Source organism: Scyliorhinus canicula, chromosome 16 (genome assembly GCF_902713615.1).
Source record: "Scyliorhinus canicula chromosome 16, sScyCan1.1, whole genome shotgun sequence".
Taxonomy (NCBI): domain Eukaryota; kingdom Metazoa; phylum Chordata; class Chondrichthyes; order Carcharhiniformes; family Scyliorhinidae; genus Scyliorhinus; species Scyliorhinus canicula.
The window spans coordinates 134,939,596-134,961,486 of record NC_052161.1 but is presented as its reverse complement, the minus strand read 5'-3'; the positions used below and the strand labels follow the sequence as shown (position 1 = coordinate 134,961,486).

The window sequence follows — 21,891 nt, the reverse complement described above, 5'->3', positions numbered from 1 at the left end:
CATTATACTCACCTCTGCCCCTGACTCAAAGGTCTAGTATGCCACTGGTGTCTTCCACTGTGAAGACAGTTGCAAAGTACCTGTTCAGTTCCTCTGCCATTTCTTTGTTCCCTATTACTTCACCAGCCTCATTTTTCAGTGGTCCAATGTCCGGTTTTGCCTCTCTCTCATACCTTTTAGAAAATAACTCTTTGTTTTACATTACTCGCTAGCTTACACTCATTTATCTTCTTCCCCTTATTGCTTTTTTAGTTGTCCTCTGCTCGCTTTTAAAGCTTTCCCAATCCTCTGGCTTCCCACTAATCCTCGCCACATTGTATGCTTTATATTTTGGCGCTGTCCCCGACTTCCCTTGTCAGCCATGATGACCTCATCCTCCCCTTAGCATGTTTCCTCCTCCTTGGGATGAACCTCTGTTGTGCCTCCCGAATAACCCCCAAAACTCCTGCCATTGCCGTTCCACCCTTTTCCCTGCTAGACTCCCCATCCACTCAACTCTGGTCAGTTCCTCCCTCATGCCTTTGTAGTTCCCTTTATTCAATTGTAACACGGTTACATCCGATTCCAGCTTCTCCCTCTCAAACTGCAGGGTAAATGCTATCATATTGTGGTCACTGCTCCCCAAGGGTTCCATCACCTTAAGTTCCCTCATCAAGTCTGCCTCATTACACATCACCCAATCCAGAATTGCCTGTTCCCTAGTGGGCTCTACCACAAGTTGCTCCAAAAAAACACATCGCAGACATTCCACTTTTCTTGGGATCTACTACCAACCTGATTTTCCCAGTCCACCTGTATATTGAAGTCCCCCCCCCCCCCCCCCCCCCCCGCATGATTATTGTAATATGGCCTTTCTTTTATGTCTTTTCTATCTCCTGATTTGGGCAGCAGGATGGTCAGCATTGCTGCTTCACAGCGCCAGGGTCCCAGGTTCGATTCCCGGCCTGGGTCACTGTCTGTGTGGCGTCTGCACATTGTCCCTGTGTCTGCGTGGGTTTCCTCCGGGTGCTCCGGTTTCCTCCCACAAAGTCCCGAAAGACGTGCTTGTTACGTGAATTGGACATTCTGAATTCTCCCTCTGTGTACCCGAACAGGCGCCGGAGTGTGGCAACTAGGGGATTTTCACTGTAACTTCATTGCAGTGTTAACGCAAGCCTACTTGTGACAATAATAAAAAGGTTATTTATGTTGTGCGCCACATCCTGACTACAGCTCGGGGATTTGTACATAACTCCCTCCGGTTATTTTTCCTTTGCGATTCCTCAGCTCTACCCACACAGATTCTTACACCTTCTGACCCTACATCGCTTTTTGCTATAGATTTAATTTAATTTCTTATTAACAAGGCAACCCAGCCCCCTCCCCCCATCCTTTCGATAGGACACATATCCTTGGATATTTAGATCCTGGCCTTGATCCCCTTGAAACCACGTTTCTGTGACCCCCACAACATCGTACATGGCAATGTTAGTGTGTGCTGCAAGTTGATTTACCTTGTTTTGTATACTGCGCACATTTAGGTAAAACACCTCAACCCCGCATTGACCCGTCCCCCTTCTCATAGTTGTCCCCTTATCTGCTGTGCCTGAAGTTAGATTCCTGCAGCTCTGCATGATCTCCATTCTATTACTTGCTCTGGAAACTTTACAAACCTGTCCCGAGGCCCCCCCCCCTAACTAGCTTCAAGTCCTCATCGCTAACCTGCACTCCTATCTTCTCCTTTAACGTTGACTTTCAAATTTTCCATCCAACTGTACACCCACCCCCGCTATCACAGCTACCCATGCCCTCATTTCTGGTTAGCTGCAAGTTACTGTCTCAGCATCGATGCCACTCGACTCCTCCTGTGCCAGCCCATTAATGTTGGTGAATGTTTCAATACGAATGCTTTTAATTAGTTGCAGTTTGACCATCCTCTGAAGGTTGGTCTAGAATCTAGATGAAGTCTTCAAACTGTTGCGAAGTACCCACCGCAGTGCATTACTCAATGAATAATACCGGCTGGTCAAACTGGATTTACACTGGGGAACAAGCAGAACAGAGAGAGAAAGAAAGACAAAAGCAGATTGGAGGACATACTGTGAAACCTGCACTCAAGGTTAAACCCTTACAACCATTAGCATCCAACCAGGGGGGGGGAATCCCCGCAATTCAAAGCAAAACAGATGATTCGAAAGAAGTAGGTGGTTTCACAAGGGGAAGTTACCAGGGTCCTCCCTAAGCAAATGAGGCAAGTGGGTAGAACATCCTGTTTGACATGCAACCCCCATCAGGCCACCATCCTGTTTGAAATCAAAATACTACCCACGCTTTCTGATTACCTCAGGGGCCTTTTCCCAACAGCTCCACAGTTGCTAAAAGGTTGTCAGTGTGCTGGATTCTCACAAGACAGCTACTATTCCAGTTGTATGGGAGGTGATGGGCAGCTGCCAACACTAACAAAGAACAGCCTCGGTGGGGGTGGGGGGGCGGGGGGGGCGGGGGGGATGTGATGTGGCTGCAGTGTGGTCCAACCCTGGCACTGACGGGGCTCATGCTCGCCAGTTGGGTTGTTCCTTCTTTTTTTTTTTTTAAAATAAACTTTGCTCAGTTTTTGTGCTCCCTAACTAACGCGCTGGAGAATCTGCTTTGTTCAACTGCGTTCTACAGATCGTTAGGACCGCAGCCCGTGGGCTTAAATTCCAAACAGCGGAATCAGAGTGACTGCGGAGGTTCCTCTGTGACTCTGTGGAATATTGCTGCTGTTCTCCTTCAATTTATTGGTCATTGATTCAGGGAGGCTGACTGGCTAAGGGGGTGTGGCCGCTCAGCTGCACTGCTGACTGGAATTGCGACGGGCAGCCGGAGAAATGTGGAAGAGACGGGGTGGAGCGGAGGTGGAAAGGGGAAAGTTTCAATCCATGTACATACCAGGCCCGGTTGGGGGGGGGGGGGGGGGGGGGAATGAAAGAGAGGGAGAGAATAGGGGAGAGGGAGAGAATGAGAGCGGTGACAATGAGTGAGGAAGAGAGAATGCGAGGGGGAGGAAATGAGAGAGGGAGAGAGAGAGAGAGAGAGAGAATGAGAGAAAGAGAGAGAGAGAGAAAGAAAGGTACTGAGAGTCCAGAATATGAAGAGTGCGTGGCAAGCACATATGTGAAGACAGAGAGCACAGGACTCTTTGCTCTTTCCAAAGGCCAGTGCCGACTCGATGGGCTGAATGGTCTCCTTCTGCACTGCAAATTCTATGATTCTGTGATTGAGTGAAGGAGATAGATAGATAAACCTTGAAAGAGTACGGAGATGCGAGAAAGAGGGAGACGGAAAGTGGAGTGAGAGAAACAGAGAGAAAAAAAATGTGGTGAGAGAAAGGAATGGCATAGAGTGGAGAGAGGCAGAGTGGAGTCCAGAGGGAGGCGGGGGGGGGTTGCACAGAGGAGTCCAGGGGAGGCGGGGGGGGTTGCACAGAGGAGTCCAGGGGAGGCGGGGTGCAGGGGAGCCCGGGTGCACAGAGGGAGTCCAGGGGAGGCGGGGGGGTGTGCCCAGGGGAGCCAGGGGGAGGCGGGGGTGCCAGGGGAGGCGGGGGTGCCAGGGGAGGCGGGAGGCACAGGGAACCCAGGGGAGGCGGGGGAGCCCGGGGTAGGGCGCGGGGGTGCCCGGGGGTGCGCGGGGGGCCGGGGGTGCGCGGGGGTGCCCAGGGGTGCGCGGGGGTGCCCAGGGGGTGCGCGGGGGTGCCCAGGGGGGTGCGCGGGGGTGCCCAGGGGGTGCGCGGGGGTGCCCAGGGGGTGCGCGGGGGTGCCCAGGGGGTGCGCGGGGGTGCCCAGGGGGTGCGCGGGGGTGCCCAGGGGGTGCGCGGGGGTGCCCAGGGGTGCGCGGGGGTGCCCAGGGGGTGCCCAGGGGTGCGCGGGGGTGCCCAGGGGGGTGCGGGGGTGCCCAGGGGGTGCGCGGGGGTGCCCAGGGGGTGCGCGGGGGTGCCCAGGGGAGGCGGGGTGCCCAGGGGAGGCGGGGGTGCCCAGGGGAGGCGGGGGTGCACAGGGGAGGCGGGGGTGCCCAGGGGAGGCAGGGGTGCCCAGGGGAGGCGGGGTGCCCAGGGGAGGCGGGGGTGCACAGGGGAGTCCTGGCGAGGGGGAGGTGGGGGGCACAGGGAAAGACGGAGAGTTTAACAGAGAGAGACAGAGTTGAACGTAAAAGGGGATGTGACTAAGTTCTCTCGGTAGAAGTTCATGAGGGGGGGGGGGGGGGGGGGGGTCAGGATTGGAAACACCCCCCTGAATAACTTTCCTGCTCCCTCTCTCGTGACAAAGATTAGATCCTGTTATTACCGACACCCAGACTTAACCACCAACGCTGGAAAAACATTGTTTATCATTCACCTCACTCCTGTCAACTTCCTCACCCTTTGATGCCATTTTCAAAGATTGAACGGTTGACCAAAAATATAGGGGAGCCCCGATTGGAAAATGCTCTCCAGCAATACAGATTAGAGGGCGGCCTCGTTTAATCAATCAGATAGTGTCACCGTTTGACCAACTGTGCAAAAAATATCAAGAAAGGCAGATTTGCATTTATTCAGAGTCTTCATGAACATTTGATATCTCAAAGCATTTTACAGCCAATTCAGTACTCTTTGAAGTGTAGTCACTGCTGGGAATACAGGAAACGAGGCAACAGTTCATGCACAGCAAGCTCCCACATGCACCAACAGGCTAATCCGTTTTTTATTGTGATGCCGTTTGAGGGATAAATATTGGACACTGACCTGCCCTTGCAATAGCCCCATGGGGGTTTTCTTTCTTCCCCCCTTCCATCCAAGCAGCCACTTGGGGTCCTGGATTTAAGTTTGCACGCGAGAGACTTGGTATATCCGACAGTGCAGCAGCAACCCCACCCCCAGGGTCAGCCTTGATTTCTGTCTCATGTCCCAGAGTAGGGCAAAAAAAGGGCAGAAGTAGGAGATCATAGAATTTACAGTGCAGAAGGTGGCCATTCGGCCCATCAAGTCTGCTCCGGCTCTTGGAAAGAGCACCCTACTTAAACCCATACCTCCACCCTATCCCCGTAATCCCACCCAACCTTTTTTTGGTCACTAAGGACAATTTATCATGGCCAATCCACCTAACCTGCACATCTTTGGACTGTGGGAGGAAACCGGAGCACCCGGAGGAAACCCACGCACACACGGGGAGGATGTGCAGACTCCGCACAGACAGTGACCCAAGCCGGAATCGAACCTGGGACTCTGGCGCTGTGAAGCCACAGTGCTGTCCACTGTGCTACCATGCTGCCCTAAAGGGTGTTAACAGGGTGGGTGCTCCGACAAGCAGGTGGGACAGAGGGAGCATAAAAGTGTCCTCTACCTCTGCGGTGAACTTCCCACATTACAACAATGGCGATTGTTCAAAAGCGCTTCACTGGCTGTGACACACTTGGAGAGTCACGAGAGCTGCTATTTAAACGGCCAGTTATTTCACTGGACATCAGACACACTAATCAATTTTGTGAGCAGTTTTCTGATGCTTGTGATTGGGTCCAGGATGGTAGAACGTGACGAGTGTAGTGGCAGAACTGGTGGTGTAGCCTTCCAAAATATTTTGGTTTTGGATATGGAAGAGGTACATTTGCCATACACCTTGCCCAATGAGAGAGCTCCTCCCTGTCCATATGAGAGAGCTCCTCCCTGTCCATCCCCAAAGTCATTTATCTGTACAGCTGCACAGCCAGAGTGTAACAATACAGAAACTGCTGTTTGAAATGCAGCGGAATAGAACTGGACTCCACACACTACAACAATAACTACAATTCCAAAATGCACTTCATTGATTCCAAGGTGCTCTGGGACCTCGATTTGCCGCAAAAGCAGACAGATCTTTCTTACTTTATTTTTTCCTTTATTAATTCCTTTCTGACTCCAATTTGAGTTAGAGGACCTCACGCACGAGCCAGGGAACAATGATTCATCCATCTTCTCCCTAGTGTATCTTCTGCAGCTTTGCAGGATTTACCAGGTCATCTCTACTAGACCTGCAATACCATCTTGACCTGGTCCACGGCAGTTTGCGATCGCCTGGTAATGTGCGCCAAGAGCAGAGGCTCATGGGGAGATGGTGAATGACAGGGAACAAAAGAAGTGCGCACAGAGCGTAGATCTCTGAAAACGTTTATGTGGGCTGTGCTGTGAGGTGACTTCACGAAATGATTGCTGGCCTGTTCTTCATTTGCCTTAGATTGGAGCGTGTGTGGTCACAGTTCTTTCTTGACGCTATGCCTCACATCAATACTTCATTCATTTCAGAAACATTATACATCAGTCTCCCGTGATGCATCAATCTACAAGGTGACAGGGATGCCTGTTTGGGACTTGCATTTATATAGCACCTTCAACATAGCAAAATGCTGCTTTGCTATCATCATGGAAATGGGATAGACTTTGAACAGATCCAGCAACTCAAGACTGGGCATCGTTGAGGCGCTGTGGGCCATCGGCAGCAGCAGAGATGTACTCAGCCACAATCTGCAACCTCATGGCCTGGCATATCCCCCACTCTACCATTACCACCAAGCCAGGGGATCAACCCTGGTTCAATGAAGAGTGCAGGAGGGCTTGCCAGGGGCAGCACTAGGCAAACCGAAAAATGTTTTGCCCTGGTGAAGCTACAACACAGGACTACATGTTGCCAAGCAGCACAAGAAGCAAGTGATAGATAGAGCTAAGCAACCCCACAAGTTCTGCAGTCCTGCCACATCCAGTCGTGAATGGTGGTGTACAATTGAACACCTCACTGGAGGAGGCGGCTCCACAATTATCCCCATCCTCAATGATGGAGGAGCCCAGCGCAGTGCAAAAGACAAGGGCTGGTTTAGCACAGGGCTAGATCACTGGTTTTGAAAGCAGGCCAGCAGCACGGTTCGATTCCCGTACCAGCCTCCCCGAACAGGCGCCGGAATGTGGCGACTAGGGGCTTTTCACAGTAACTTCATTTGAAACCTACTCGTGACAATAAGCGATTTTCATTTTATTTTTTCATGAAGAGTTTGCAATAATCTTCAACCAGAAGTTCCGAGTGGATGATCCATCTCGATCTCCTCCAGAAGTCCTCAGCATCACAGATTTCAGTCTTCAGCAAATTCGATTCACTCCAGGTGATATCAAGAAACAGCTGAAGGACTGGATACTGCAACGGCTGTGGGCCTGGATAATATCCCGGCAATAGTACTGCTCCAGAACTTGCCGCACCCCTAGCCAAGCTGCTCCAGTGCAGCTACCACACAGGTATCTACCTGGATGTGGAAAATTGCCCAGGTGTGTCCTGTACACAAAAAGCAGGACACATCCAACCCAGCCAATTACTGCCCTGTCAGCCTACTCTCCATCATCAGCAAAGTGATGGAAGGAGTCATCAACAATGCTATCAAGCGGCACTTACTCAGCAATAACCTGCTCACAGACCCTCGGTTCGGGTTCTGCTAGGATCACTCAGCTCCTGATATCATTACAGCCTTGGGTCAAAGATGGACAAAAGAATGGAATGCTAGAGGTGAGGGGAGAGTGACTGACCTTGACATCAAGGCAGCAATTGACCGAATATGGCATCAAGGAGCCCTAGCTAAACTGGAGTCAATGGGATTCAGGGAGAAACTCTCCGCTGGTTGGAGTCATACCCGGCACAAAGGAAGATATTGTGGTTATTGGAGGCTGGTCAACTCAGCTCCAGGATATCACTGCAGGATAGTGTCCCAAGGGTAGTGTCCTAGGCCCAACCGTCTTCAGCTGTTTCATCAATAATCTTCCTTCCAACTTAAGGTGAGATGTGGGGATGTTCGCAGAAGACTGCACAATGCTCAGCTCTATTCTGGACTCCTCAGACACTGAAGCAGTCCATGTCCAAATGCAACAAGACATGGACAATATCCAGACTTGGGCTGACAAGTGACAAGTAACATTTGCGGCACACAAATGCCAGGCAATGACCATCTCCAAAAAGAGAGAATCAAATCATTGCCTCTTGACATTCAATGGCATTACCATCGCTGAATCCCCCACAATCTACATCCTGGGGGCCATGACTGCTGCCATCTAGAAGGACAAGGGCAGCAGCCACATGGGAACAGCACCACCTGGAGATTGCCCTTCAAGCCATTCGCCACCCTGAATTTGATTTGATTTATTATTGTCACATGTATTAGTATACAGTGAAAAGTATTGTTTCTTGCATGCTGTACAAACAATGCATACCATACATAGAGAAGGAAGGAGAGACTGCAGAATATAATGTTACAGTTATAGCATGGTGCAGAGAAAAGATCAACTTAATACGAGGGATGTCCATTCAAAAGTCTGATGGCAGTAGGGAAGAAGCTGTTCTTGAGTCGGTTGGTACGTGACCTCAAACTCTGGTATCTTTTTCCTGACGGAAGAAGATGGAAGAGAGTATGTCCGGGGTGCGTGGGGTCCTTAATTATGCTGGCTGCCTTTCCAAGGCAGCGGGAATTGTAGACAGAGTCGATGGATGGGAGGCTGGTTTGCGTGATGGACTGGGCTACATTCACAACCTTTTGTAGTTTCCTGCGGTCTTGGGCAGAGCAGGCTCCATACCAAGCTGTGATACAACCAGAAAAAATGCTTTCTATGGTGCATCTGTAGAAGTTGGTGAGGGCCGTAGCTGACATGCCAAATTTCCTTAGCCTTCTGAGAAAGTAGAGTCGTTGGTGGGCTTTCTTAACTATAGTGTCGGTATGGGGGGGACCAGGACAGGCTGTTGGTGATCTGTACACCTAAAATCTTGAAGCTCTCGATCCTTTCTACTTCGTTCCCATTGATGTAGACAGGGGCATGTTCCCCACTGCGCTTCCTGAAGTGCTTTCCTGACTTGGAAATATATCGGCTGTTCCTTCACTGTCGATGGGTCAACATCCTGGAACTCGCTCCCTAACAGCACTGTGGGTGCACCTACACCTTAGGGACTCAGTAGTTCAGGAAAACAGCTCACCACCTCCTTCACAAGGGCATTTAGGGACGGGCAACAAATGTTGGCCTAGCGAAGCCAACATCCAGCAAAAATTAATTGAAAAAAAAGCATCGCAACATCAAGTCTGATGCTGAGACACATTGGGAGATATTAGCACAAGTGATGAAAAGCCTACCTCTGTCGCTACGCTTTAAGGGATGACTTAGAGGAGGGGAGGGAGGGAATAGTGGGAAAGAATCTTGGCGAGTTGCTGCTGTTCATCCCTTAGGTAGACCAAATAAAGCCAGTCTGAGCCAATGAGGAAATGGGTGGGTTATAATGCCCAACGGTAAGGGTGCCAGTCAAGTGAACGACTGCCTTGGATGACATTGCGGTTCACGAGCCTCGATGCTGCTGCACCCAACCCGGCTGGCAGTGCGCGTTTCATCACCATTCTAATTTGAACTTTGCAGATGGTGCCGAAGCTTTGAGGGCGTCAGAGAGATGAGCCACCTGCCTCACCACAGTCACCCTCTGCCCCGACACTGCGTCGACGCGGCCGGTGCACGCTCGATTCTGCTCCTGCCAGCTGCCAAGGGCGGGAAGGTCAGCGTCTGTGGCGAGAGGGGAGGTGGCTCAGGGCCTCCTCTAGCTCGCCAGGGCGACTGCCAGCCCTAACCCGCCTTTCATCCAGGTCCTGCTGAGGAATGGCATGAGCTTGTTCATGGGCAGAGGGGTTGCGACCGGAGCTGAACAACTTGTGGAATCATTCGAGAAGATCCTCGCGTACAGCGGACGGACGGTCACTGACGAAGATCGCTGGGTTGAGGAATCCCTGCTCTCATTCAGAAACACTGCTACATTCGGAATAATAATTACTCACCCAGAAATGTCATAAAATTAGCCAAAGAACAATCTCAAAGGACTATGGAATGCACCTGGGTGTACAGTGACTCCTTGATCTTGCATTTGACCACAAGGCTCATTAAGACACTATTTCTGTCACGTTCCTCTGACAGAATCTCAAAAGTAAACGGTTAGTGGCTGCTTAAATGATGAAATTGGTGCTTGTTTTTTTAAAACACAGATCTAAGCAAGTGCACCCAAAGCACAGTGGTAAGGATGTCATTAAATAATCCTCAAAATCCTGAAAAGAAAGACAGTGATTTCCAACGGACAGGGTGTCACAGGCTGAGGCGCTCAGCAACCATGTCATATCCCATCTATTCAGTGCAGGATTCGCTCTGATATCAAAGTGCAATCCATTTTGATGTATTCCAGTCTTTGAGCTCAGCTCCTTGCGCTGAACTGCGTTTGTTTCAGATTTTTTGGATCATAAATTCCAATTCCCACAGTTCCCCAACGCCGACAGCTTTGGCATCAGCAAATCACGTCGCTGAAGTTGAACTCACGAGTCCGGGTCCAAGTGGCAAGCTCGAGGTGGGTTCTCAAAAGTAGGCACTGCCCTCTGGTGGCACTGCACTGCAATAACCCAGGTGCAGTCTCCTTCACTGAAAACTTGGCTTGAAACTTTTACATACCTTTAAAGCAGCTGCATGACCTTCCAGGAAACACCATTTCTTGCCTGCTCCCAAATCACTTGCATCCCAAACCCAGGCTCGTGAGCATCTACAGCTGGGCCCGTGTCACTCAGCTAAACACTGGTCAGTGTTGAAACTCCCAGGGGGAAGGGGAGCGGAAGAGCACGCGGGGCCAGGGGAAAGTGAGTGCGCGTGTGCGTGCAGGTCGAGTGAGGGAGAGTGCCTGCGTGGCCCAAGGAGGAGCGACAGAGCTCGTGCATATGAGCCAAGGGGAGAGCGAGCATGCGCACAAGGACCACTAAACATAGGAGCAGAAGTCGGCCTTCTAAGGAAGATTGTGCTAGCCTTGGAAAGGGTCCAGAGGAGGTTCAAAAGAATGATCCCTGGAATGAAGAGCTTGACATACGAGGAGGGGTTGAGGACTCTGGGTCTGTACTCGGAGTTTAGAAGGATGAGGGGGGTGATCTTATTGAAACTTACAGAATACTATGAGGTCTGGATAGAGTGGACGTGGAGAGAATGTTTCCACTGGTAGGAGACTGGAGCCCGAGGCCACAGCCTCAGACTGAAGGGACGATCCTTTAAAACAGCGATGAGGGCAGCACAGTGGCTAGCACTGCTGCATTATTGGCGCCGAGTTCAATCCCAGCCCTGGGTCACTGTCCGTGTGGAGTTTGCACATTCTCCCCGTGTCTACATGGGTCTCGCCCCCACAACCCAAAGATATGCAGGGTAAGTGGATTGGTCACACTAAATTGCCCCTTAATTGGAAAATAAAAAGAATTGGGTACTCTAAATTTATTTTTAAAACATAATAAACAAAACAGAGATGAGGAGGAATTTCTTCAGGCAGAGGGTGGTGAATCTGTGGAACTCTTTGCCGCAGAAGGCTGTGGAGGCCAAATCACGGAGTATCTTTAAGACAGAGATAGATAGGTTCTTGATTAATAAGGAGGTCAGGGGTTATGGGGAGAAGGCAGGAGAATGGGGATGAGAAACATATCAGCCATTATTGAATGGCGGGGCAGGGCAGCACAGTGGCGCAAGTGGTTAGCACTCATCCCCATTCTCCTGCCTTCTCCCATAATCCGATCCCCTTAATCAAGAACCTACCTATCTCTGTCTTAAAGACACTCAGTGATTTGGTCTCCACAGCCTTCTGCAGCAAAGTGTTCCACAGATTCACCACCCTCACAGCGCCGAGGTCCCAGGTTCGATCCCGGCTCTGGGTCACTATCCGTGTAGAGTTTGCACATTCGCCCCGTGTTTGCGAGGGTTTCGCCCCCACAACCAAAGATGTGCAGGCTAGGTGGATTGGCCATGCCAAATTGCCCCTTAATTGGAAAAAATGAATTGGATACTCTAAATTTATTTAAAAAATAAAAATCAATGATTGAACGGTAGGGCAGACTCGATGGGCCGAGTGGCCTAATTCTGTTCCTGTGCCTTGTGGTCTTATAAAAGCGATGTTGAGAATCAGAAGGAGTGACCAAAGGAGCCCCGGACATTTCAAAACATCAGCGCGACACAAAGCAAAAGGTGCAGGAGATCGAAATATTCTGAATCGGTGTTTCCTGCAGCGACTACAGAAGGGCCACCAACCGGGGGAGTTTTCACAACCTGGATCTTCTGCAGTATTCCTGGAGACTTGCATTAAAACAACATCGGTGTAAAGTAGTAAAACATCCCACGGTATGTTTTCAGGGAAAAATTGTAATCACTTTGCGTGAGGAGATACGGGACAGGTATCTCAACAGCTTGGCCAAAGGTCTTCTGGAGTGTTTATGTGGAGGGGAGCATGGTTTGCTGGCACGGGAGCTGGTGGGGAGAGAGCAGGAATTCCAGAACTTCCGGCCCTTGTCAGCTCATTTCTAGAGAAGTGAGAAAGCTGTTGAGAATTGCTATTCCAGTTTCAGTTTCTGCAATGGTGCAAGAGGTTATCGCACCTGTTTCGCGATAACCACAACGGCTGGTCATCAGGGTGTGCTCTCAGTGTCGCACTCAGTCCCTGCTCAGATGGCCTGCGAGTTTAGTTTTCTCCTCTCTGCCAATATGGGGGTTATATTTAACAGTCCAGACATCTGAAATATCTCAACAAAGAACGCGAGACTCCAAATTCACCCCAACAGCGGCTAACAGTCTACAAACTGCAAGTGTTGGCCACACTTCTCAAAGCTGAAGCTAATTTACAAACTATCTTGTATCCTGCACGTATACGATTTTTAAAAATATAAATTCAGAGTCACCAATTATTTTTTTCCAATTAAGGGGCAATTTAGCACGAGCAATTTAGCGTGGCCAATCCACCTACCCTGCACACCTTTGGGTTGTGGGGGTGAAACCCATGCAGACACGGGGAGAATGTGCAAACTCCTCACGGACAGCGACCCAGAGCCAGGATCAAACCTAGGTCCTCAGCGCCGTGAGGCAGCAATGTTAACCACTGTGCTGTCCTCACGTATCAGATTTTTAAAGAGTAGTTTATGCAGTGATGCAAATGTGAGTCTTAAAAGGAATACTCCGTGAACCACATTCTGTCACTCTGCTCCAAATTCCATGTTTTTGAAGTGATAGTGTTAATGCAGTTCTCAATGCCTGTTGAGGCCTTGGGGATTGTAGGAGTGGTAGGGAATAGAAACAGAAGTCGGTCATTCGGCCCTTCAAACCTGCTTGGCCATTCAATTCGATGGTGGCTGAACTTGTACCTCAACGCAATTATCCCGCACTACCCCCCATATCTCTCTATATCTTTAATATCTAGAATTCTTTTGTTCTTTGTCTTGAACATACTCCATGACCTCTGGGGGGGGAGGGAATTCCAAAGATTTCCCACCTTCTGAGAGAAGAGAATTTCTCTTCATCTCAGTCCTAAACTGCCCGAGAAGGTCTCCAGGCCCAGTCAGGGGAAATGCCCGTCCTGTACCCGCCCTGTCGAGGCCCAGTCAGGGGAAATGCCCGTCCTGTACCCGCCCTGTCGAGGCCCAGTCAGGGGAAATGCCCGTCCTGTACCCGCCCTGTCGAGGCCCAGTCAGGGGAAATGCCCGTCCTGTACCCGCCCTGTCGAGGCCCAGTCAGGGGAAATGCCTGTCCTGTACCCGCCCTGTCGAGCACTCTTAAGAATTTGTAACTTTCAACTAGATCACTTCTCATCCTTCTGAACTCCTTACAGAAAACAGGCTCCATCCCCTCAATCTCTCCTCATCTGTCGATCCCGCTAACCCACGGATTAGCCTGGTGAAACTCTGTTTATGGACAGTATTTCCTTTCTTAGGTAAGGAGACCAACACTCCAGAACAATCCTTCAGGTGTGGTCGCCACAAGGCCCCATACAATTGCAGCAAGGCACCTTTTCCACCGTACACAAACCTCTCGCCATAAAGGCTGATATTCCTTCAAACTTGCTTACGTACCTAATAAGGGTCCTTCCTCACGTCTTCTACAGATGTGCGACAGAGAGCATCCTATCCGGCTGCATCACAGCCTGGTATGGAAACTGCTCGGCCCAAGATCGCAAGAAACTGCAGAGTGTGATGAACTCAGCCCAACGCATCACACAAGCTTGCCACCCTCACATTGATTCTGTCTACACCTCCCGCTGCCTCAGGAAGGCAGTCAGCATTGTCAGAGACCCCTCCCACCCAGGCATTCTTCCAGACCCTTCCAACAGGCAGAAGATACAGAAGTCTGAAGACCTGCACATCCAGACATAGGAACAGCTTCTTCCCCACAGCTACAAGACTCCTCAACGACTCTCCCTCGGACTGACCTGTTCCCTGTAGGAACATTATTCACGACGCCCTTTGCTGCTCTTGCTCGCGTATTTGCTTTGTTTGGTCCCCTTGTTCTGCACTGTGACCAAACACTATTTGTTGATGTACCATTTCTCAATGTACTCTGTCGATTATTCTTTTCTCTACGATGTACGTACTGTGTACGTTCCCTCGGCCGCAGAAAAATACTTTTCACTGCACTTCAGTACATGTGACAATAAATCAAATCAAACCTGTTCATTCCCTTATTTCCTCTTCCTTTATTTTTGCTGTTATCATTTTGATTTATGGATGCTTAATGGACATGTACCTTTAAGTCGAGCAGGGGAAGCGAGGAATTCAAAGGTTGTACAGAGAACACTGCTCGCTAGGAACAGCAGAACTCAGTCTTTTCTGCACCCGAGAGATCGGTGGGACGATCTTAGATTGGTCAGCTGGTGGCCGATGAATTGGTCGAAATGCCGCATTCTGCCTGGCAACACGCCCTGCCTGAGCGGGATACTTCTCAGAGAGCCAGGGGAAGCAGTTGGGAGTCTGGAGCTCAGAGGAAGGAAGCTGCTTTTTCTCTCTCTCTCCCCCCCCCCCCCCCCCTCGTGTCTTCTCCAGAAAAACTGCAGAGTGGGTCATAGAATCTGCATCAATCTACAGTGAAAACCTGAAACTGAAAAACTAGACTGAACCAAGGTGTGCGAGAAACAACCACCTGAAACCAAGTCTCTTATCTTTTCACTTTCATTATTTTACACCCCTCTTCTCCCCTCTGTGTTTGTCTGTCCTGTGTGAGTCTGTCTGATATTTATTTAGAGGGTGGGGCGAGTTGAAGTGGGGGGGGGGTTAGGAATTAGTTAGCAGTGCTGTATTTGCTGCATCTTTAATTACAGTTAGTTATAAATAAAATTAATTGTGTTTAAATTCACAAACCTAGTAACGGTTAGTTATTGAGCCACGGGCCAAAGACTTTGGGTGTTCTTCTAAGAATTATTTATGAATTTCAATTGCGTTGTGACTCAAGTAGGGCTGGATTGTTTGCGTACTAGCCCAGCGGATCGTAATAACCTGCACGTCATCTTTCAGGGGCTCGTGACCAAGACACCAAGGCCCCTTTGGACACCAACACTTCCCAACCTCTGAACGTTTAGGAAATTCTCTGTATTTGTTTTTCTTACCAAAGTGGATAACTTCACTTTCATCACGTTATATTTAATCTGCCATGTTTTCGCCCACCCACACAGCCTGTCTAAATCTCCTAGGAAGCTTTTTTGCATCCTCCTCACAACTCACATTCCTTGTTTTACCTCATGGGCAAATGCTGGTTTGCTCCCCACCCCCCCCTCACCCACGCCACGGTGAAATCATTGGTATTAGATTGCGAATAGCCACCGTCTCTTCCAAACATTGCCCACCATAACCTTCTAACCCGTCATGGTCTGTACTTCAATGGGCACTTTGATATACACCATAAAATCAAACATGCCGCCAATCCCGAGCACAGCAACGAGACACTGAAACAACGTTCCCTCCCTCATTCACTCCCAGCGCAGAGTACACGTCATGCATCGAAAGTACTCACTTTATACAACCGATGATAACTTGAGACAAGGGGTAAATGAGTGGTGCCAGCACTTCACTGGGGTAAATGGTGCTCAACATGCGACACCAAAGATACAGGCAGTGAACGAACTGCCAGTTATAGACCGACTGGTAAGTCTCCTGGGGACAAAGAAATGAACCATATTAGGATAAAGAAACAAGCAGAGCTGTAAAGATGCAACATAATTAAGATGTAATCTTGTTTCAATCCAAAACGTGGCAAAGAATTCCTCAGAAGGCAACAGCACAAGATTTAACAACAAAAGCCTTTCATTTCTATTGCACCTTTCTCAACCTCAGTCCCAAAGCACTTTATAACAAATTAAGCGTGGTCACTGTTATAAAATGTAAGAAACGCGACTTCCGAGTGTGCATTATGGAGTGTGTGCACACAGAGGCAGCTCCTGCCTAAGATTACAGAAAAGAGCTCTTTTTTGGGCAGCACGGGTTGGAATTTCGATGAAAAGGCGTGGGGGAAGGTTCTAGGAGTATATTCCCCCAGGAATAGGATGTTTCTTGGTTATCAGACCCTCAGAAACAGTGCAAGATTTGTCTGAGCAGCAACAAACAAAAGCCTCTGCAAGCATGCTAGCGGGGGAAGGGCCAGCTTATAGGTCTCAAGCTGACCTGAGGGCCTTTATGAAAGCTGAATTCTAGCAGCAGAGGGAAGAACTGTGAAAAGATCTCATCAAGGCCATTGAAGAAGCGGAGACGGACTTCCGGTAGTGGTGATGTGGAGCTAAGCCGCACGTTCAGTGGCTCCCACTATTTTCGGACTTTGGGGCTCTTTTAAGGGCTCGCAGTGGTGCTGTTTGGACTTTTCCCTGTGGGGGAACACTCCTTCTCAGATTCTCCACCGGTGGATGGCCTGGACTAGGAGTGGAGCGGTCAGAAAATCGGCTTTGTAGGTGCGGCCACCGCAGCTCCCGCTACTTAAGGACTTTTGGGCCGATTTGAGGGCCTCAAACGGCGCTGTCTCAACGAATCCCGGTGGGGGAAGGTGTCTAGAGGAGCATTCCCCATAATTTATGGTGCTCACCCGGAGTGGGGCAAAGGAAAAAGCTGCAGCAGCTCCCCAAGAAAAGCGGAGGAAGCAGGACAAAATGGCGGCCGGCGGAACACCCGAGGACTGGTGGAAGTGGGCGCAGGAGCAGCAGGCCTCTCTTCTGCGCTGTTTTGCGGAGCTGAAGGCTGAGTTGCTGGACTCCCTGAATGCGACTACCAACAAGCTGCTTGGGGCCCAGGCGGCCCAGGGGGCGTCCATTCGGGAGTTGCAGCAGCAGGCCGCTGAGAGGGAGGAGGAGGCCGTGGTCCTCGTGGGGAAAGTGGAGTTGCACGAGGCACTTCACAAAAAGTGGCAAGACCGTTTGGAGGAGCTGGACGTTCGCACGAGGCGAAATAATTTGAGGATCCTGGGCCTGGCGGAGGGGCTGGAGGGGTCGGATCTCCCGGCGTATGTGACCACAATGTTGAGCTCGTTGATGGGAGCGGGGTCCTTCCATTTGCCCCTGGAGCTTGAGGGAGCTCACAGAGTGATGGCCAGGAGGCCTAAGGCAAATGAACCCCCGCGGGCGGTGCTGGTGCGGTTCCATCGATTAATTGACCGGGAGTGTGTGCTGCGCTGGGCCAAGAAAGAGAGGAGCAGCAAGTGGGAGAATTCGATAGTGCGAATCTACCAGGACTGGAGTGCGGAGGTGGCAAAGCGGAGGGCCGGGTTCAACCGGACGAAGGCGGTGCTGTATGCCAAGCAGGTCAGATTTGGAATGCTGCAGCCTGCGCGTCTGTGGGTGACATATAAGGACCGGCACCACTACTTCGAGTCCCCGGAGGAGGCGTGGGCCTTTGTACAGGCGGAGAAGCTGGACTCGAACTAGGGTCTGGGGACACACTATGGCCGTTGCTGTTTTTGCACTTCAATTTTGACACGTGTTTTTTTTATGCTGGTTTTCTTTTTGCTCTGTTTCCGGGTGGGTTTGTCTGTTGGGTATGGGTGTGGGGTATGTGGGGAACGTTGGGGGTATGTGCTTTATATGTTCTCTTCTGTACGGGGCCAGGGGTTGGGGTGAAACTGGATTTTAAGGAGCTGCGTCAGAAGGGTGGGGTGTGGCAGTGTGAAAGCGCGGGCTTTCCTCTGGTTGTCCGCGCTGCGGGGCAGGGGGGGGCGGAGCTGGAGGTGGGGGTGTGGCCTCTACTGGTTTTCTTTCCCGCGCTGAAGAGGTGCCAAGGAGGTGTGGCAAGAGGGGGATGACCCCATGCCGGGAGGAGATGGGTTTTGGCAGGAGCAGCCGGGTCAGCAGAAGTCAGCTGACTCACGGAAGTACCATGGAGGGTGCGTCGCGGCTAGGAGGGGTCCTAGCCTGGGGGGGTGGGGGGGGATACCGGGTTGCTGCTGGAATGGCCAGGAAGGAGCTGGCGTGGGCCGGGGGGGTAGAGGAGAGGTGTTATCGCCATGGGAAACGGGTCAGGCGGGCGAGCTGGCCTGGGGCGAGCAGTCGATAAGCTATGGCTAGCCAGCAGGGGAGGGGGGGCGGGTTGCTCTCTGATTCGTCTGATTACCTGGAACGTGAGGGGGCTGAATGGGCCGGTTAAGAGAACTAGGGTAATTTCTCATCTGAAGGGGCTGAAGGCGGACGTGGCTATGCTCCAGGAGACCCACTTGAAGGTGGCGGACCAGGTTCGTCTGAGGAAGGGGTGGGTGGGGCAGGTTTTTCACTCAGGATTGGATGCGAAGAACCGGGGGGTGGCGATTCTGGTGGGGAAGAGGGTGGCGTTCGAGGCGGCTGAGGTGGTGTCGGACAAGGAGGGCAGATATATTATGGTGAAGGGTAGGCTGCAGGGAGAGAAGGTGGTGCTGGTTAATGTATATGCCCCGAATTGGGATGATGCCGGCTTCATGAGGCGATTGTTGGGCCGCATTCCGGACCTGGAGGCAGGGGGCCTGATCATGGGGGGAGACTTTAACACAGTGCTGGATGCCCCACTGGACCGGTCCAGTTCAAGGACGGGTAGTAGACCGGCGGCGGCCAAAGTACTGAGGGGGTTTATGGACCAGATGGGAGGGGTGGATCCCTGGAGGTTTGGGAGGCCGAGAGCGCGGGAGTATTCCTTTTTCTCCCATGTACATAGGGTCTATTCCCGAATAGATTTTTTCATCCTGAGCAGGGGATTGATCCCGAAGGTGCAGGATGCAGAGTATTCGGCCATAGCAATTTCAGACCATGCTCCGCACTGGGTTGATCTGGAGATGGGGGAGGCGCGGGACCAGCGCCCGCTCTGGCGCCTGGATGTGGGGCTGCTGGCTGATGAGGAGGTGTGTAGGAGGGTCCGGGGAAGTATTGAGGGGTATCTTGATACCAACGACACGGGGGAGGTCCGGGTGGGGATGGTCTGGGAGGCTCTGAAAGCAGTGATCCGGGGGGAGCTGATCTCCATACGGACCCATAGGGAAAGGAGGGAGAGGAAGGAGAGGGAGAGACTGGTGGGGGAGCTCCTGGACATGGATAGGAGGTACGCGGAGGCACCGGAGGAGGGGTTGCTGGGGGAACGGCGTAGTTTGCAGGCCAAATTTGACTTGTTGACCACCAGAAAGGCAGAGACACAGTGGAGGAGGTCGCAGGGCGCGGTATATGAGTATGGGGAGAAGGCGAGCAGGATGTTGGCGCATCAGCTTCGCAGGCGGGATGCGGCTAGGGAAATTGGTGGAGTGACGGATGGGGGTGGGAATGTAGTGCAGAAGGGGACAGAAGTAAATGGGGTCTTTAGGGACTTCTACGAGGAACTGTACCGGTCAGAACCTCCGATGGGGAGAGGGGGGATGGAGAGCTTCATGAACAGGCTATGTTTCCCAAGGGTTCAAGAGGAGCTGGTAGAGGGGCTGGGGGCGCCGATAGAGTTGGAGGAGCTAGTCAGGGGGATCGGGCAAATGCAGTCAGGTAAGGCGCCGGGGCCGGACGGGTTCCCGGTGGAATTTTATAAAATGTATGCGGATCTGGTGGGTCCCCTGTTGGTGCGAGCCTTCAATGAGGCATGGGAGGAGGGGGCTTTGCCCCCGACGATGTCGCGGGCACTGATCTCTCTGATCCTGAAGCGGGATAAGGACCCCTTGCAGTGTGGATCATACAGGCCTATCTCGCTCCTCAATATTGACGCTAAGTTGCTGGCGAAGATCCTGGCCACCAGGATAGAGGACTGTGTGCCAGGGGTGATACACGAGGATCAGACAGGATTTGTCAAGGGACGGCAGCTCAACACGAATGTGCGGAGACTACTAAATGTTATTATGATGCCGGCAGTGGAGGGGGAGGCTGAGATAGTGGTGGCGCTGGATGCGGAGAAAGCATTTGATAGAGTTGAGTGGGGGTACCTGTGGGAGGTGCTGGAGCGGTTCGGATTCGGGGAGGGATTCATCAAATGGGTGAGGCTGCTCTACGCGGCTCCGATGGCAAGTGTAGTTACCAATGGAAGGAGATCGGAGTACTTTAGGCTCTACCGTGGGACCAGGCAGGGGTGCCCCCTGTCCCCCTTGCTCTTTGCACTGGCGATTGAACCTTTGGCTATGGCGTTGAGGGAGTCAGGGAGATGGAGGGGTCTGGTGCGGGGTGGGGAGGAACATCGTGTATCGCTGTATGCGGACGACCTGCTGTTGTATGTGGCGGATCCAGAGGGTGGAATGCCGGGGGTGATGGAGCCGTTAGCGGAATTTGGGGGCTTCTCGGGCTATAAGTTAAATTTAGGCAAGAGTGAGGTATTTGTAGTGCACCCGGGTGATCAGGAGGTTGGGAATCGGGAGACTCCCATTTAAGAGGGCAGTGAAGAGTTTCAGATACCTGGGGGTGCAGGTGGCCAGGAGTTGGGGGACTCTCCATAAGCTTAATTTTACCAGGCTGGTGGAGCAGATGGAGGAGGAATTTAAAAGGTGGGACATGGTGCCGCTATCGTTGGCGGGTAGAGTGCAGTCCGTCAAAATGACGGTTCTCCCGAGGTTCTTGTTCCTTTTTCAGTGTTTGCCCATCTTTATCCCTAGGGCCTTTTTTAGAAGGGTGACTAGCAGCATCATGAGCTTTGTTTGGGCGCATGGGACCCCGAGGGTGAAGAGGGTCTTCTTGGAGCGGGGTAGAGATGGTGGGGGGCTGGCGTTACCCAATCTCTCGGGGTATTATTGGGCAGCCAATGTGTCGATGGTGCGCAAGTGGGTAATGGAGGGGGAGGGGGCAGCATGGAAACGGATGGAGAGGGCGTCCTGTGGGGATACAAGCCTGGGGGCCCTGGTAACGGCGCCGTGGCCGCTCCCTCCTACGAGGTATACCACGAGTCCGGTGGTGGCGGCTACCCTCAAGATTTGGGGGCAGTGGAGGCGACATAGGGGAGAAGTGGGGGGCTCAATGGAGGCTCCGTTAAGGGGGAACCATAGGTTCGTCCCGGGGAACATTGATGGGGGATTTCAGGGTTGGCACAGAGCGGGCATCAGACAGCTGAGGGACCTGTTTATTGATGCGGAATGGTCCGGAGCGCTGCGGAATGGTCCGGAGCGCTGCGGAATGGTCCGGAGCGCTGCGGAATGGTCCGGAGCGCTGCGGAATGGTCCGGAGCGCTGCGGAATGGTCCGGAGCGCTGCGGAATGGTCCGGAGCGCTGCGGAATGGTCCGGAGCACATTGGTGGAGCACCATGGAATGACCCGGACCATGATGCCCGTGTCTGTGTGGGTCTCACCCCCACAACCCAAAGATGTGCAGGGTAGGTGGATTGGCCATGCTAAATTGCCCCTTAATTGGAAAAAAATAATTGGTGACTCTGAATTTATATGTTAAAAAATCAAACAAATAATTGGGTACTCGAAATTATTTTATTTTTTTTAATTGACACATTTAAAGTCACTTACATAAAGAGTTGCTGTTGTGGGAAGAGGGGACACAACGGGACATTGCTTAAGATAAGCATGGGGGGGGGGGGGGAACGACGCTGGGCGCTGGGGCAGTGACTGAATTAGCACAGGGCTAAATCGCTGGCTTTGAAAGCAGACCAAGGCAGACCAACAGCACGGTTCAATTCCTCTACCAGCCTCCCCG

At 51.7% G+C, this 21,891-nt stretch overlaps 1 protein-coding gene across 2 annotated transcripts in view; it reads right to left on the bottom strand.

The window, feature by feature from the left end:
- noc2l (NOC2-like nucleolar associated transcriptional repressor) overlaps nt 1-21,891 on the bottom strand; it is a 185,613-nt gene that overhangs the window by 106,000 nt on the left and 57,722 nt on the right. For both annotated transcript variants that reach the window (XM_038821980.1, XM_038821981.1), the window contains exon 11: nt 15,806-15,945. In XM_038821980.1, the coding sequence (XP_038677908.1) occupies nt 15,806-15,945 (140 nt within the window). The remainder of the gene's footprint in view (nt 1-15,805; nt 15,946-21,891) is intronic.